Here is a 16,320-nt window from a genome sequence, read left to right as displayed (position 1 = left end):
CCCATCTGACACAGCCCAAACTGTGTTTCATTCAATAACTTCAAAAATGAGTTCGACAGCCGATAAAAGGAGCTAAAGTTTGCAAACTAAAAGGAAAAGAAAAAAGAAAAAGCCTATGGAAGGGTGAAAAAATCATTAAAAATAAATTTAATTGCTTCAATGCCTCGCTCATTATTGGATAAAATTACTAAAACATGAAAACAATTGTGCTAAATAACCAACATCCCCTCTCCCCCAAATGGAGTGATCTTGGAAACTTCTCAAAATGTGTTCATCTCCAACTACTCCCTTCCACTACTTGGCGTAAAGGGTTTGCCATCCCTCGACCTTCCTTCTATACCACCATCACCGCCTCCGCCAACTACCAAAACTCAGGTTATAAACACTCCGTCGTTCCATCGTAGCTGGCTTATTGGATGTACAAAGCTGGTGACACGTTGAGTGGTCGCCTGCATATACATTGAGCTCTCTAAGAGCATTTTATCTTTGATGTTCTACTGAACTATCTGAAAATGGAAGTCGTACTTCCATTTGGTAATTCTCCTTGACATAAACAATCTGGCAAAGGGTTTACGTAAAAAGCTTCTTCTGACCGGAACCTGTCCATGCCCTTGGTTCCTGAAATTGGACCTTTTCTCTTCCTCGCGGAGCCTTGCCTGAGAAAAGTCAAATAATGAGCTAGCATTGAATTAGTTTCTACGAAGATCGCTGGAATTCAACTACCCAATGGAATGTATATCCAATTAACTAATAACATAAACAGTGAAACGCCAACTGCAATGAGTACACAATACCTTCTCTTGTGCATTTCAATAATTCGGTTGGCCAAATTTCTCCCTTCCTTCATTTTTTCTTGATCAAGTTTGTCGAATAAACGAACAAGCCCTTTTCTGTTTGATAATAACAAGAAGATACAAACAGCTTAAGTGGAAGCAATCGACACAATGTTAAAGTAGAAAATGCTTCTAATGTCAACTTCCTTGCCTGTCAGGAGATATCGTTTTCCTATGTCCAAGAAATCGCCGGTGACCTTCAACTGCTCTTGCCATATTCCCAGAGTATGAAGGAATAAAAACGTCACTCTCAATAGACACAATGTAGTCAAGGGCAGCCATTTGGGATGCATGATTGACAAAAGGTTCAAGCTCCTCGACAGATGCTAATTTCTCCTGAAAGCATCAGAAGAAACATATAAGCTATCGTTGTTGACTGACATAGAATGTTAATTGTACGATAGATAGTTCTGCAAGAAAGCAATTGTACGACAAATCCCAGTAATCACCTTACAGGCAACACCAGAAAATTTCGAGAATGGTCAAATGTTAATCTATGTAACTAATAGGACATGGGGTTTAAGATTAGCAAGTTCACCAAACCTTTTTATTAAAAAAAATTCACGAAATTTTCACAAGTATAAAACACAATGTTTTAGTTTAATAAGAAAGTAATGGAGGCGAGGTTCAAAAAGTTACCTTGCTCATCAGTAATGGATACCGGGCTTGAAGAGCAGACATATGTGAATCACCACCATAAATCTCTCCAGCTGCAATGTATATAGGAGTTTTTGATGGGTAGCCAAGTGCACTAAGAAATATTCCGACCTCCTTTGGAGTTAATGGGCAGAACCCTTTGGATCTTTGTTCCAAAGGATCGATCTCCTTTACCTTCCAATATGAAGTATTTTCTCTGCAAGTTTTACCCAACAATACCATCACCAAAAAGGCAAAAATAGAGACAAAGAAAAAAGGAGCAATTATGCCTTGAACTCAATTCAACACATCGACAGTAAAACATGTAAAATGCAACCTAACACATTAACAGTATCTTATACCTAATCATCCTTAACTCATCTGCTTCAGTAGAAGATAAATCATGTGTGCATCCACTAAATGCAAGCATGTCCTTCTCGTATCGTAAATGTAGAGCAATATAAGGACCATGGGCCCTCATTCGATCCACCAATAACTACAACATAAGTTATGACTATTTATAATCACTAAAAATAGGGATACAATTGTTGCAGCAGCAAACAAATAATGAAAAAGAACATTACTTTCCCCATTGCTTCGATTTTAGGTGAAAAACGGAGGGCTTGATAACAAGCACGGCAACGAAGCCTCTGAATATCTAAAGGTAGATTATTGTTTGCTAACCGTGAATCAGATTTTGCAGCTCGAATAACCTACAAAATTGCACATTAATTAATGAACAACAATAATGTGAATTTGCATTAACAAGATCCAAATGAAGTAGAAATACCTGATATTCTTCCCAAAGGGTAGCAATTTCCTCCTCGTAGTAATCCATACCTGACCAACTTCTAAAATGCCTAACTACCTTTGTAGCAGAAGCCAATTCTTTAGGAAGCTTTTTAATCACTTTTATATCCTTAGCAAGAGCGGATATAAAATGATCTTCATCAAAAACATCCGAGAAGTTGCTGAAGATAAAAACGAATAAACAAACTTGATCATGGACTGGGGAATGTGACAAAACAAGATCTAGTTTGGGGAAAAGAAGACAAAAAAGAAAGAAAAGAAAAACCTAGTGTCCTGCCAAAACGATTGTTTATCAAGTTCTGGAATTACAAGTGTAGCATTAATGATTCGAGCAACAGCTACCATGTCACATATCTGCAATTCAAGAAGTAAAATGGTTTTCAAAGACCAAAACTTACACTGATGTAGTTACGAAGTATTGGAACATACTAATCAAAAAATGACCTGGTCAACAACTCTGGATCCATAATAAGCTAACATAACGTGGAAGATACAAATTTCTGGAGAAAACTATGAATTAACATTTTCAAAGCAGCATACGTGTAGAATCCCTCCAAGCTCAAATGTTTTTCCAAATTCAATAACATAGAATGAAACTAGGCCTAGATTTAGAATTTAGCGACTGCTGAATGATTAAATTGAGAGGTAAAGAGTTAAAGATTCAAGTTAGGACGAAGACAACATTCCAAAATGGAATATAGATAACTGACAAAGATTGAAAAAGATTTAATAAATAAAGTTCAGGAACTAAAACCATACTTTGAGAAATCTTATCAACAATGAACGAATCTGTTTCAATAAGAATTGTATTTTAGCACAAACGAAGACTAAAACCCTGTTACTATCATAATGTAGGAGAGGTTACAGACCCCAGCACGCATTTGATTGAGTCCCCCATTTGTATGAACTAGAAGGTAACCTCTTGACTCCATAGGTGCTGCATAAACAACACAAATTTTAAGATCAAGTACAAGGAAATCTTTATTTGGAACTAGATGAACATAGTAAAACTCTTACGTGTATAATTGACACTGGGCTCCACACATGGTAAAAAGTCGCGGTTTGATGGGGGCTTCCATAGCTTGTCCAGACCCGGAACCAAGTTTGCACTGCCCAACTGTCAAGTCTAAAGGAGTGAAAACATGAAATGTGCATAACTTCTTATCAATAGCGAAGTTACATCTATTGAACTTTAAAACAACCATAAAAATGTGATTGCCAATTTTTACCAAAGATTAAAAATATTACATTCTACCAATTACTCAAAGGAAAAATCGGTTGTGATGTAGAAAAGTCTCAGACGGCACGTTATTTTTCCAGTTTTTGTTGATATTTTGGAGTTCCACCGAAAACTGAGGGAGTTCTGCAAATGAATTATAACTAGGGAGTTAAAGAAATGGAAAACCTTGCGAGAAGCAACAGGAGCTTTAGACAGATGGAGGGGAACAATCTCTTGAGTCCAGCTATTCTCGGTGCTCAACCTCTGGTGTTTGAATTCACGTTGCTACATGATGAAGGAACATTAAATATGTTAAACAGAAATTGTCCAAAATCAGAATCAAAGCAACCCACAAGTTCACAAAGAGAAAACCTAAAACCACTCCGTCAAACATTCAAGAGTATTCAGTCAGCAAACACGACTCAAAGTCAAAGAATGCCCTACCTAATCTCAATTCAAAGTCGAAAAAAACTCCCGACAGATAGAATTAAAGAATACAAACATCAAATTTGAGTGCATTACACTCATCCAAGACGTAATAAAAGCGAAGCTATTCGCTGCCTACACTCGTTCGTCAAATAAGCACTCTAATCAATTCGATTTCAAGCGCCAAAATCAGGAATACTTCTCTCAGCCAAAAAAAAAAAAAAAACGTAAGAAGCCCAGTTGAAAACACAGTCATACGCGAAGGAGAAGAAAAGAGAATGAAGAAATGAAGAGTGAGAGCAGAGATAAAGAGAAAAGATAGGTCACCGCAGGAAGCTTGTGGGAATCGGAGAAGCCAGGGACTTGGGAGGACGGGAAAAAGTGAAGATGAACAGAAAGCAGCGCTAGTAAGCCTATAAAGCATATAGCGAAGGTTAGCAACTTCCTGAGCACCACCACTGCTCTCCTTCTCCGTTTCAGCATCTCTCTCTCTCTCTCTCTCTGTGTCCACCGTCACTCTGAGCAATGGCCAAGTGAACCAGTTAGAAAATACAAGTCTCCTTCAGTCTTTCCTTCCGTTAACCTCCAGGCTATCCCTTCGTTTATCCCGGCGGATGCGGCGGCGAAGGCGACGACGAATAGATCGGCAGGGGAGAGCGGTGAGTTGTTTTGGTTTTATTGTTGATTCTAGTACGGCATTCGGCCGCACATTGCCTTTTGGTTGATACCATTTCCGCGTTGAGGGTCGAAGCTGTAAATTAAATATTGGGAATTAATACATTTCTTGGGTCCCACCTTTTTTTCTTCTTTTTTGGGACTCCAAATATACCCTTTTATTTTCTTTTTATTTTATTTGTGAAAAACAAAATAAAAAAAAAAAAGAAGAGAAACGTTTTGTTCCTCTAAATTTGTAATTCATATTTCAAAAGTTGTTTGCATCTCTATCTCTACCATAACCAACTTGTAATCGTAACCGCCTCCCATTATTATGAATTCTAAATTATTGTTCTCACCATATTTAATAATTTTTCATTACATTATTTCAATAATTCTAATTCCTCTTATTTTTCATTATATCATTTCAAACCTTTTCTTTTCCTTTATAATTCAACTCAATAAAACTTAATCAAGCAGTGGAAAAATAAATAGGATAATCAAGTTCAACCTAACTCCTTTATTCGCTTGGCTTTTTATATACAAATAGGTGTTTTAATTTGTAACTATAATTATATAAAACGAGTTTGTTGACGTATGTGATCAACCTTTTCTTCAAAATAAGAAAATAAATCATTAAAGAAACTAACTAGAATTGAACAACCTAGACTTCTCATAAGTCGAAAAAAACTAACTAGATATAAATAACATCCCTACAAGTATATCCAAGGAGAAGATGAGAAAACAAATAAACCTAGCAACGTGTGAGATGATGGACAACAATACTAATTGTTGATAACTTTCTTTTTATAAATTAGTATTTTAACTCGTCTATCTTATTTGGTGTGTTCAATATGAAATTCTCAATATGTCTTCTCGAGATAATGTTTTTTTAGGTTCATCGATCTTTAGATCAAATACTCGTTTAGACTTAATGAATCCTAATGCTATATTTAATATTGTGTTTTTTCATCTCAAGAGAAATTTGTGATACGAAGAGTAATTGATTTATCTTATTAGAAGTGTAAAACTTACTGATTTAACATCTCGACGACTATTTCTTAGAAGTAATATGCTAATTTATTTATGATCCAAAATTAAAGACAGTGAATAGTAAGAAAATAAAAATTAATATTCACAGTAATGAAGTTGAAGTTGAGTGAAAGTTCCTAAATAAATTATTGTTTGGAAGAAATTAAATTAAGACTTTTTAATCTCTCTAGAGGTGTGTACAATGACACATGTGGTACAGTATTGTACAAAGTTATTTTATTCAAACTATTGATTTGTTTTCCAATTCAACCATTACAAGAAAAACAATTTAAATACTATTTTACTTCTCCAAAATTTTAATAAATCTTAAATTTAGCATTCAATCTTTCATTTTTTTTTATTGATTTATTATTTTGTTTAGTAGAGTTTTTAATGTAATTTTTATAAGCAAAACTTGCATTTTATTATACTAAAATTCATATTTTAATAAAAATTAATTGATTTCTAGAACAGTAAAAAAAAAAAAAAAAGAAGATGAAATTGAAGTGTAACACAACATGATGTGTTTTTCTATTAAAAGATAAATTTCCAAAATAAGCCAATCTATAGGCTGTGTCTCTGATTGATACCTCGTGACTTGTTTTTTTGACAACACAGTGATAACAATAATAACAACAATACCTAACCCCCTCTGTTCTACACTATGGTCTCACACTTGACATTCTATAGCATAGATTCAAAAAAGCTGCCCAAAATTACTCTACTTTTCAGTTCTTTAACAAATCTGTGGTTTCCATCTTATTATATTAAGCTCCAACACTGTTTCATGAATATATTACAATATAATCTACATGTAACATACAATATTCCAAATTGTTTAGATATAGATAGTTTCTAGTTTAGGCATAGCCTTGCAAGTTTGTTAAATTTTACACAATTTTTAGAAAAACTAATTCAATGATTAAAAGTGATTTTGTTGGGACAGAATAATGAACTTTTGGTGTTTGTTCATTTTTTAGTATAAGTTTGTGTAACTCTGCTTTTGACATTCCCCAACTTAAAATATCATGTCTCTCTGCCCATAAAATTGTTGTTTTTTTTCTTATTCTTTAACTTACATATTTATTTTATAACTTTTCTTTAATTTACCTTCTAAAAATGATATTTGTAATTCTTTAATCGTAAAAGAAGTTGTGTTTAAAGTATAACTATTTCAATAGTGATATGTTGTCAGGTGACTTTGATTTTGGTACTATCCCAAAATGTTTCACATCAATAAAGAGAGTTATCATCACTTATATACCAAATATCATCTCTTGTCTAACTCATGTGAGAATTTGGTTACGTTATTTTTCTTAAATATTATTTGTATTTTTTTTTGTAAAGAGTGATAGTATTGTGGTAGAGATGATTGGAAAAGAGAAGTAGTAGGGAAATAGTTTGAAATCCGTGAGAATGAGGAACAAAAGGGAATGAGAAGAGCGGTGGTGGCATTATACGGGGCCGGTTCATTGTCGGTTTCTCATATTGGTCGATTCAATTGGCAAAAGTATTTAATAAAAATTCACACCCATTTTTATCTAAGTAATTTCGTCACATCACTCATTTAATTCATACTTGGGGACCTCTCCCCTTTTTAAGCCCCTCATCTATTAATGGGGTTTCAACCATGATGGAGGAACCACCAAATACTTTCTCCACCACACTAACCTTTTAACTTAGAAAATAACGATATATGTGTTAATTAATCATTATTTTTAAGAAAAATCTTTTAAAAATACCATTGATGAACACGATATACACAAACACAAACAAGTGAGCAAGCAAAGAATCGTACTTATCCTAAATATTGTTTAACTAAATTAATTTTACAATTTCAGCAAAAATGTTATGAAAAACAATTGATTTTTCTTGAAAGTTAAAGATCGATGTAGGTAGAGAAAATAATAATAAAAAAAAAAAATTTAAAATTCTACCTAACTTGATCTTTCTTAGGAGAATAAACTTAATTGGGCCCAATTTGAGATTTCACTTTTAATTTCACCATAGGAATCAAATATTGACAGATATATTGTTATTTTTTATTTATTTGGTCTCTTCCCTTTTCCCCCCTGAAAGACCCTTTTAAATACAACTTTAATTATATTTAATTTCATATTTTTGCAAAAGATATGCTTACACCTTATTTAAATTAATTTTTGTAATACCTAATATATATTATTTAAAATGAATTGCAATATGTATATTAAACCTCTTAGTTCATAAGCTTTACTCCAAAAAATATGTAATCCACCTCATGAATTTAAATCAACATCGATTAATAAGATGAAAAATTGAGTAGAAAGTAATAAGAATAGAAATAAAATTTGAATAAATAGTAAACTTTATAACCATATTTTAAAAATTGTTATACTTATATATCAAATAAAATTAACTTACATAATCACCAAACATATCGGTGTATCTAATTTATTAAAAAATAGAAACTAAACCTAATTAATTTTTCTAATTCCTGGTAGAAAATAAAAGAAAAAAAAAAGAGTGAAAAGAGACCAAAGCATTACTTTCGACATAAGTTAATATTAATTAATTAAAGGCTAAACCACGTGATTGTGACATATTTTACACTCAGATATTTGCCCTTTGTCTTAATTTAATTTAGCTCAACCAGTCATCTTGACTTTGACAAAGAATTTTTCTCCTTTATATAAAAGAAAAAAAAAGCTCAATGTTCTTTTGTCTTTTAATTATAATACGTGGTTCACAGGGAAGGCATCAGATCTCAATCATGCAACGTGGCACAATCCACTTGGTTGGATACGCTACAAATTCCAACGTCATAACTGTGCATAATTTTAGAAAAAGGAAAAAGGAAACGCACGCAATAATGACATTTATGAAATTAGAAAAAAGGGAATAGTGTCTACGTGGCAAAAGACGGGATGGTTAAAAAGACCAAAAGGGGCCCTCCTTTAGTTTCTGTCTGGAACCCCTCCATTGGCGGGCAAGGGCTACAGTGGGCATTAAGTAAAGAACCAGCCACGTGCCACATCATTTAAAATAATACCCTCAATAAAATTAAAAATAATATAAAACGTACCCAAAATTTGTGGCTTTTATGTTTAAACGTTTAGGTTTCATTAAACGTAAAATTAAATTTTATATCTAATAAATCAATTACTATTTTTACAAAAGAAGAAAAAGGAAAAATAAAAACGAACAAGAAGAAGAGCTATGGCTCCACCATGGTTTGGACTGAAGTTGAATTGAGTAGACCATCGGCTGATTTAGTTCATTACCTACTCAAAATCCACAATACCTATATATATATATATCTTTTTTTAATGGATAAGCCCAGAGTTTGACATGCGACCAAAACGGATCGATCTGATTGATTAATAAACCTTTTATTTTTATTTTTGGCATTTATCATTGATATATGGGTTTCCAACTATACAATTAATCGGTTAATGTTTCATATCACATGTCATAAATTTCATTAAATCATCTATTTGTCAGCACCCAAGTTGAATTAGTGTGTAGGGCAGCAATTATATACTAAAGAGAGAGAGAGTTGGTTGTTAAGTCGTCGATATATGCCGAAATTGAAAGATCAAAACAACTGAAACTACTCTTAAATAGTCGTAATCAATATAAATTTATCTTTTATATATAAATACATTAGAAGTTTAAATCACTTAGTCTTCTTATTGTACTAAATTGAAATTGAAACAAAAAGAATTGAATTGGACCATGTCAAATTAATTAAATGAGTGGACAAGAAATAAACCACTGAAAAATAAGTGGTATCTTTCTCTTAAATATAAGCGTCAATTTGGAATTTTAGTAGTTAATAAACACTTAAAACTATTTGATGCATCATAGACTTTTGAGAAACGTGTCAATTTAATTTCGATTCTATAATTAAGAAATCTCATAATTAAAAGGGGTCCCTGAAATTTGCTATTTCCACGGATTTTGTCAACAAAATTGAACTATAGTAAGTAGCTGAAAGCCCAAGACCAAGCCCAAGCCCAAGCCCGCTGGGATTATGGGCTTCAAAACAGTACGAGGCTTGGCGACGGGAGAAACTGAATCTATTTCCAATCCAATTTTATCCAAAATTCTATTACATGACATCCACCGTCATCTCTATTCGCCGGCCATCTCCTACAATTTTCGTCCGTCCATCCGGTGCTTCGTGTTTTCCTTTCTTATATTGGACCTTAATGTAAGCGAATGGTTCTTCTGTTTTTCGATAAGCTGGGGTGGAAGAGAGCCCGTGAGATTGTTATTCTTTAAATTTCTGCAGAAGAGAGAAAAATGGTTTGATTTCTGTGTTAAGGTTAATTTGTGTTTCGCTTCCTTCTTCGAGGTTTACTTACAGGATTTTAGTAATCGTTTGATAAATCTCTGAAACATAATTTCATTATTTTTACCATTGGTTTAATCACATTGATCTAAATATTAATGAAGAGACTCTTACAATGTTTGTAACAATGGTAGACTGATTATGTATGGTGATATCTCACCCTTCAATTCGCTTGAAGACAAGTTCCTGTTATGACGAAGTTCTATTCTCTTTACAAAATATTTGAGGTATAGTCCAATTCTCTCATATACAGTTAACTTTGGGTAGTAGTTGAGAGAATTGATCTTTATTTGTTACTTTGTAACTCAAGATGTAAACTTACAGTGATGTGATTCTAGGGTTTGAATGGGAGCTGCAATTCAAACCAGTCCATGGATATCCACTTGGCACAGATTGGTCTCCTTCGCAATTTTTTTATTACTCCTTAGGTTGACTGAAGATTACTGATTGCATCCATTGATATTATATCCGTTCGCCGAACGATTTAGTTGGTTGGTATCTCAAAATTCTCTTAAACCGATTGTCTTCGTGTAAAGCTAGAGTTATTGAGAAGTACTTCTCGTATTCTTTTGGGCATTTGAATTGAAGGAAACAACATCATTTTAATAATCAACTGAGGATCTTTTGTAGTTTTAATGATCTTGTAGGGTAAACTACCTTTAGTTGGAGTGCTTTGCTTTTGTCAATACTATTTCTGTAATCAACTTAAACGAGTGTTTTTCCCTCTAAAACAGCTTCATAAGAGTGATGCTCCATTGTTCTGCTACGGGTTGTATTTGATTTTTTTTTTTTGGATAAGTCCATTCTTCGGTTTTATTCGGTTGTATTTGCTTTGTTTTACTAGTTCAGTTTCATTATATTTTGAGCACTAGACTTTTCATTTCGTAAATGAGAAGCTTTTTCTTTTTTCTTTTCTTTAAAAGGAGGGATGTTCCATTTCCCTAATCTCTAAATTATATGTTTTTATTCTTAAAAGTTTTTTGTTTATTGTTATGATTAGAAAAATGGTAAAAAAGCATTGACAAGAGCTTTTGAACCTCATTGTTTTTGTAGGTTTCTCTTTGAGCTGTAGCTCTTTCCATAACTAACCTCTATTATTTTAAAAAACTGTTGCTAATTGGGTTGGTTTCTGGTAATTCCTTGGCTTTTGATGGGTTGGTCTCTTCTGTTAAAAGATTTGCTAGTTTCTTACCGAGAAAGAAATGTGAAAATGGAAAGTTTTCAATCTTTTAGAATTCAACTTGCAGATTCATTTTAATAACGAACAAAAACAAATAGGATTGATTATATATCAAAATTGAATCATTACATCAAAGGCTTTGTTGCAAATCTATTGAGTTGATAGATGCGATTCTTTTGTTTTTCTACATTCCCTTTTGGATTGGGATTTACTACTTTCATTTCCTCAGCGAACCATTTAGTCTTGAAAATTTCAAGTACAATGGTACAGATGGCTTTATAGATAAGCATTCAAACCATAACATTGTATTCTTATTTTCTTTCAGTTACATGATAAAGGTGAAGCTGCATACTTCTGTTTGTATTTGTTTATTGTTCGGAATTTCATTGATATTCTACCCTACATTTGGCTCTTTCCTTGATGGCATTTCACACTCTAGTAAGGTCAGTCCTGATAATTTATTTCTCATTTCCGTTTTTTCATGTTTCATGTTTCACGTTTCTTATCTTTTCAACTGTTTGTTCTGAAAGCGTTTTATTTGAAAATAACCTTTGAATATGAGCAAAGAAGAACTTCATTTGCTTGATTTATGATTATTTTTATTATTTTTTTTCATAAGAAACAAAGATAACATATATTCTCCTGTTGCTTGATTAAGAAATGTAAGAAATCTCTTTTGATCGAAGATTCATAGAAGATCAACTAGATTGATTACAAATCTGTACAAGACTGTTGCTATGGTGCTAGTTGAAAGGCTTAAGTATTCTTCCTCCCTAATCTATTTAGAAAAAAAGGCTAGAGTATGCATAACTTTTTACCATTTTGTTGATAAAAAGATGCTTTAATACATTTGGTGTTTATTGCTAAGGGATTAGTAGAAGATTATGTAAATAAAGGATGAATATTTTTTGAGAAATTATTTCAAACGGTAAAACTGCTGAAAATATTTATAAATCTAGTAAAATTTCAGAATTTATCAATGACTAGTAGACAATGATAAACTTCTATTAGTGTCTATCAATGTCATTTATAGACGTCGATAGAATCTATTATTCATAGATTATGAAATTTTGTTACATGTGTAAACATTTTGGTTCATTTTGCTATATTCGAAATCAACCCAATATTTTAATTAGATTTAGAATAGACCGATATAATGGATAAAGATTTCATGTATGAGGTGTTGCTAAAGAAAGCCTTTGGGGCATGTAGATTTGTTGGATTATAGATTGTATTTGTGAAACTAATGTCTCACTATTAGTTAATTGTGAGGCCCCATTGAGAATAAGATCTTGCGCAGTTGAATGATGGAGAAAGGCTTTTCTTTCGAGGTGGGAGGTGGATTTTATGTAATGTAGTATTTGTGGATTTGTCATGGCATTGTATGTCTTTGTTTTGTATGCCAAGAGTGTATAATAGGGCTCTATTGAGGAGATCATTAAAAGGTAATTTCAGGATGGATATGTATCACAAAGACTTTTCAGCTGGTTGGTTGGAGTAATATTTCAAATCCATTAGAGTGTAAGAGTTGGGCACTGGAAACTTAAAGGAAGAATGAAGCCAGACGTTTAAAATGACCATGGAGGTTGTCATCATTAGAACCTAAGGAACCTAGTCAGTGTTGGGCTGGTTGGGTTCTCAAAAGTCTAAGAAGACAGGTTTTGCGAATAGTCCTTGTGGACTATTTTGAAGCATAAGGACACATTTAAAATATTTTCTTCAATAAAGGATGGGCACGATAAGAGTACTTATCTTGGAAAGACTTGTGGATAGGCAAACAGCCTTCCACTCATTTTTTTCCTGCAATTATTTTATATCTAAAGAAAGAAATATATTGATTTTTGAAAAACGGGTGGAAAGCGCCAGCTGTTGGAGTTTTGATGTAAGGAATAGGTGTGTTGGGTTTCTAACTCCTGCACACAGAAAAACCCAGCAATGGCACATAAATCCACATTAACCAAGCAAAATAATTTTGTTGTCTCTTGTAAAAGGAAAAAAGAAGAAGACTGATTTGCCTTTTATCCTCTTTAATAATTCATCGTGTTTACTATTATCTGATGTGTCTTTGTTGGTGCAAAAGAGCATTTTAACTGTTTTAAAGATTGCTCATCTTGTCAAGCTTATCTTCATTCTTTTATTCTTACTCTTGTACTTAATTTTCAGGTTGGAAGACATATTATGGAATCCTATTATGAAAAACACGAAAGTTTTATTGATTCACTTTTTGATGATTTCCTGACACAAGATCTTCCCGTCAACATATGCGAAGTTTTACCATGCGATCTAAATACGGTGCTAAGTCTCTCAATTCGGTCAAGGATCAAGGGTGACGGTTCTCACCGTCAACTTTCATCGACCATCAAGTTCAACATCGAAAAATCCCTGTCTCAGGTTCTCACACACCGCTGTAAGTTTATCATAATTGAACGACTACCATCAGGAGTTTTTGTTGACCCATTTGAACTGGAAGATCTTCTTCATTGAGCTGGTAGATCATATTTAAATTTCTCTTGTTTCTTTCCATGATTTTCCGTTTTTTAGCCTAAGCAAATGGCAGTGCCTTTAAGGTAAGTTCAACCCTTTTCTTATATTGTTTTCTTCTTTCGTCAGTATTTAGTGATGTAGCTGTTTTTGGAGATACAAATTTGGAATTGCCTTCAGTCCTCTCCAACATCTCTGTTATCGAGGTTCACAAGGACATTGGTCTCAATACCTTGTCACACAACAAGAATCTGCTTGATTTCACCGTTGATCTGCCTTTACATTCACGATATCCAGTAAGCCTGAAATATCTTTTAGAATACTGACCTAAGTGATTTAGGTTTTTATTAAGTTTATTATGACCTAGGATAATGGATGTAATGGAATTTGGAAACTTCTTACTGTTAACTTAGCTCATATAACATTGGGTAAAGTATTCATGTCCCATACTCCAACACTCATGAAGCGTGTAAGATTTTTCCAGGATTGAATGCGCATTCTTTAAATTCATATCAAATTCTTGATAAGTACAATAAACAAATGTCAACGCTTTAAATATTTTGCGAGCAAATGTTTGGAGTGCAAAGACATAATGTGCTAGGCCACCAATCACTCAAGTTTACAAGAGAAGGGGTAAAAAGGGGAATTCCACCTAGACAGCTTGGTAGTTAGGATGGCCAGTGGTCCTCATGACACATGGCAGCAGGAACGTAGGAATATATACAGGAGCTTTTTGTGTTAGGGTTGAGGATCTTTTTCATGAGGCCTTTTGTGTGAACATTGTTCATGGTGGAGAGTGCAGCCCTCTTATTTGGCTGAGTTCCTTTGGTTTTGTTAATATTTTGTGGCTGGTGAACTGTTATCCCATATATAAATATAACTACAGCTATACTCTCCTTTCATATATATTTCTCTGTGAATTCTGCTGGGATATTAGTGTGGTTGTGTGTACTGTTTGGCTAATATTGTTGTAGGTGGGGAGGGAGCTTAACATAATGCATAGCGGTTATTGACTTCAATTTTTTTTTTTTTTTGTTAAAATCCTAAGGAAGATCATTATTTGGTTTATATGTTCCTTGAATATTTTGACATAGTGGATATAAACAATGAAATGTATAGAAATGATACACATTTTCATAATGCGTTTGATGTTTTAAGACTGTTTCACCACAAACAGTTCATAATTAAATTTTGTTGCTGGTTTTGCAGCGATTGGATGAAAGTGGTTACGTGAAAGTTAGATTGAAGGCTCCAGACTTGTTTTTGCAGTGTAGTATACAGGAAAAACCAGACAATAGGAGCTGTTTTTTTAAGTTGGAAACTGATGATGAAGAGGCAGATCTTACATGGTCGATACCAGCAGGTAAACGATCTGATGCTGGAATTGTTACCGCTGTTACTTTTGTTTCTGCTTTCTTATCAGTACTATGCATTGTATTTCTACACAACTTAGACAACCCAAAATTTTGAAGCAATGTTAACCGATTCGACAATTCTTCTTCTTTTCAAGACTACGTTCAGTCTTGAGCCTGCCCAAGAGATATAGATACAAATTTTGGTTTTTGTAGTCGAAGAAAGTTAGAATTTAGTTATTATGATTTTAAAATGGTCGGAATACAAATTTGGTTCTTATATTTCGAAGAAAGCTACCATTTAGTTATTATGATTTAAAAGTTAGCACACAATGCGAAGGTTTGATAAGAACCACTTTATGTATGAGTTTAAACAAACTATAGGGTCAAATAAATGATGTTTTTACCAAACTATGAGAATAGAATTCTTGAAAATGGGTTTTGTCAAATCATAGAGATAGTTTTTATAAGGAGATTATTTATGTAGTTTTAATAAAGAGAGGTGTGAAGAATAACTAAAAAACTAAGACACCTTGTTCTTTGGAAATCAATTTCAATTGTAGAAACTAAACTAAATCAACTTTGACCCTTAATCAGAGATTTGACTCCAACTCGATAAAAGAGAAAATTTTATATAAAAAGAAGGTTGGGTGTCCAGGGTGTAGTTGGAAATTAATTTTGGAGGACAAATCGAAAACAGTGGGAAGGGGATAACACTGTACTATTTACTATCAAATATTTAATAAATTGGGATGAAGGACAGCGACATTCCAGCTAAAGTACCATTAGCATTACCCCTAAACCCCAATATCATATCATATATTATATATTATAGTTTTTATATACACACACACACACCACTCTCTCTGAGTGAATCTAGAAATTGTGGCAGTGCCATAGTGGCATCCTCACATTTTTCTTCTTTTTTATATAATTTATTCTACTCTTTTTCCAACATCTAAATTATTAAACAAATATCAACAAACTCTTACTTTATCCCCCATTCATGATTTTGTTTCTCCCCCCCCCCCCCCCCCCCCCCTTCTTTTTCTCCTTCATCTCTCTTGGTTTTCTTTTTCCTACCTTTTTCCACAAGACTTATTGTATATTTCAATTTATTTGTTGACTATATATAATGTACCTAACTGAAACTGAAGTTTGCTAATTTTATTCCATCAAATTGAGTCCGTTTATCTAAGTTTATAATTTTTCAAGTATTTATGGCTTTGATATATTACGAGGCTAAAAATAAAATGCTATTTTCGTGAATATTTATTACTTCAAGTTTATTAGTGAAAAAGTATGGTCAAATTAAATTTATGTATTGACTAAATATTATTTTCTTTTAAAGAAGAAAATAATGG

At 33.0% G+C, this 16,320-nt stretch overlaps 2 protein-coding genes across 5 annotated transcripts; one reads left to right on the top strand and one right to left on the bottom strand.

Annotated features, from left to right (window-relative positions):
* Window positions 1–6: 6 nt before the first annotated feature.
* LOC103488081 (O-fucosyltransferase 7) lies at window positions 7–4,668 on the bottom strand. The gene is made up of 12 exons (XM_008446638.3): window positions 4,252–4,668; window positions 3,685–3,783; window positions 3,297–3,396; window positions 3,149–3,216; window positions 2,545–2,633; window positions 2,260–2,440; window positions 2,054–2,182; window positions 1,832–1,965; window positions 1,473–1,686; window positions 985–1,169; window positions 795–890; window positions 7–656 (listed from the first exon to the last, which is right to left on the bottom strand). The coding sequence occupies exons 1-12, from the start codon at window positions 4,405–4,407 to the stop codon at window positions 503–505; spliced, it is 1,605 nt and encodes a 534-aa protein (XP_008444860.1). The 5' UTR covers window positions 4,408–4,668; the 3' UTR covers window positions 7–502.
* A 4,999-nt stretch (window positions 4,669–9,667) lies between these two features.
* Window positions 9,668–15,097, top strand: LOC103488085 (uncharacterized). 4 transcript variants are annotated; one of them, XM_008446647.3, is made up of 7 exons: window positions 9,668–9,802; window positions 10,078–10,170; window positions 10,282–10,434; window positions 11,449–11,566; window positions 13,287–13,530; window positions 13,734–13,900; window positions 14,814–15,097. In XM_008446647.3, exons 4-7 carry the CDS (start codon window positions 11,453–11,455, stop codon window positions 15,072–15,074), a joined length of 786 nt encoding a protein of 261 aa, XP_008444869.1. In that variant the 5' UTR covers window positions 9,668–9,802; window positions 10,078–10,170; window positions 10,282–10,434; window positions 11,449–11,452; the 3' UTR covers window positions 15,075–15,097. The 4 variants fall into 4 exon arrangements, 3 of the variants coding, with proteins under 3 accessions (XP_008444869.1, XP_008444870.1, XP_008444865.1); XM_008446648.3 differs by having other exon boundaries at window positions 10,268–10,434; XM_008446643.3 differs by having other exon boundaries at window positions 9,686–10,170.
* The last annotated feature ends 1,223 nt before the right edge of the window (window positions 15,098–16,320 follow it).

Source organism: Cucumis melo, chromosome 3 (assembly GCF_025177605.1).
Source record: "Cucumis melo cultivar AY chromosome 3, USDA_Cmelo_AY_1.0, whole genome shotgun sequence".
Classification (NCBI taxonomy): domain Eukaryota; kingdom Viridiplantae; phylum Streptophyta; class Magnoliopsida; order Cucurbitales; family Cucurbitaceae; genus Cucumis; species Cucumis melo.
This window is presented reverse-complemented; position numbering and strand designations above follow the sequence as displayed.

Coding starts and splice junctions, on each gene's coding strand:
- LOC103488081 (XM_008446638.3), bottom strand. CDS start 4,407: ATGCTGAAACGGAGAAGGAGAGCAGTGGTGGTGCTCAGGAAGTTGCTA. Junction 891..984: donor AAAACGATATCTCCTGACAG/GCAAGGAAGTTG, acceptor ATTATCAAACAG/AAAAGGGCTTGTTCGTTTAT. Junction 657..794: donor ATTGAAATGCACAAGAGAAG/GTATTGTGTACT, acceptor GACTTTTCTCAG/GCAAGGCTCCGCGAGGAAGA.
- LOC103488085 (XM_008446647.3), top strand. CDS start 11,453: ATGATAAAGGTGAAGCTGCATACTTCTGTTTGTATTTGTTTATTGTTC. Junction 11,567..13,286: donor GCATTTCACACTCTAGTAAG/GTCAGTCCTGAT, acceptor CTTAATTTTCAG/GTTGGAAGACATATTATGGA. Junction 13,901..14,813: donor CTTTACATTCACGATATCCA/GTAAGCCTGAAA, acceptor CTGGTTTTGCAG/CGATTGGATGAAAGTGGTTA.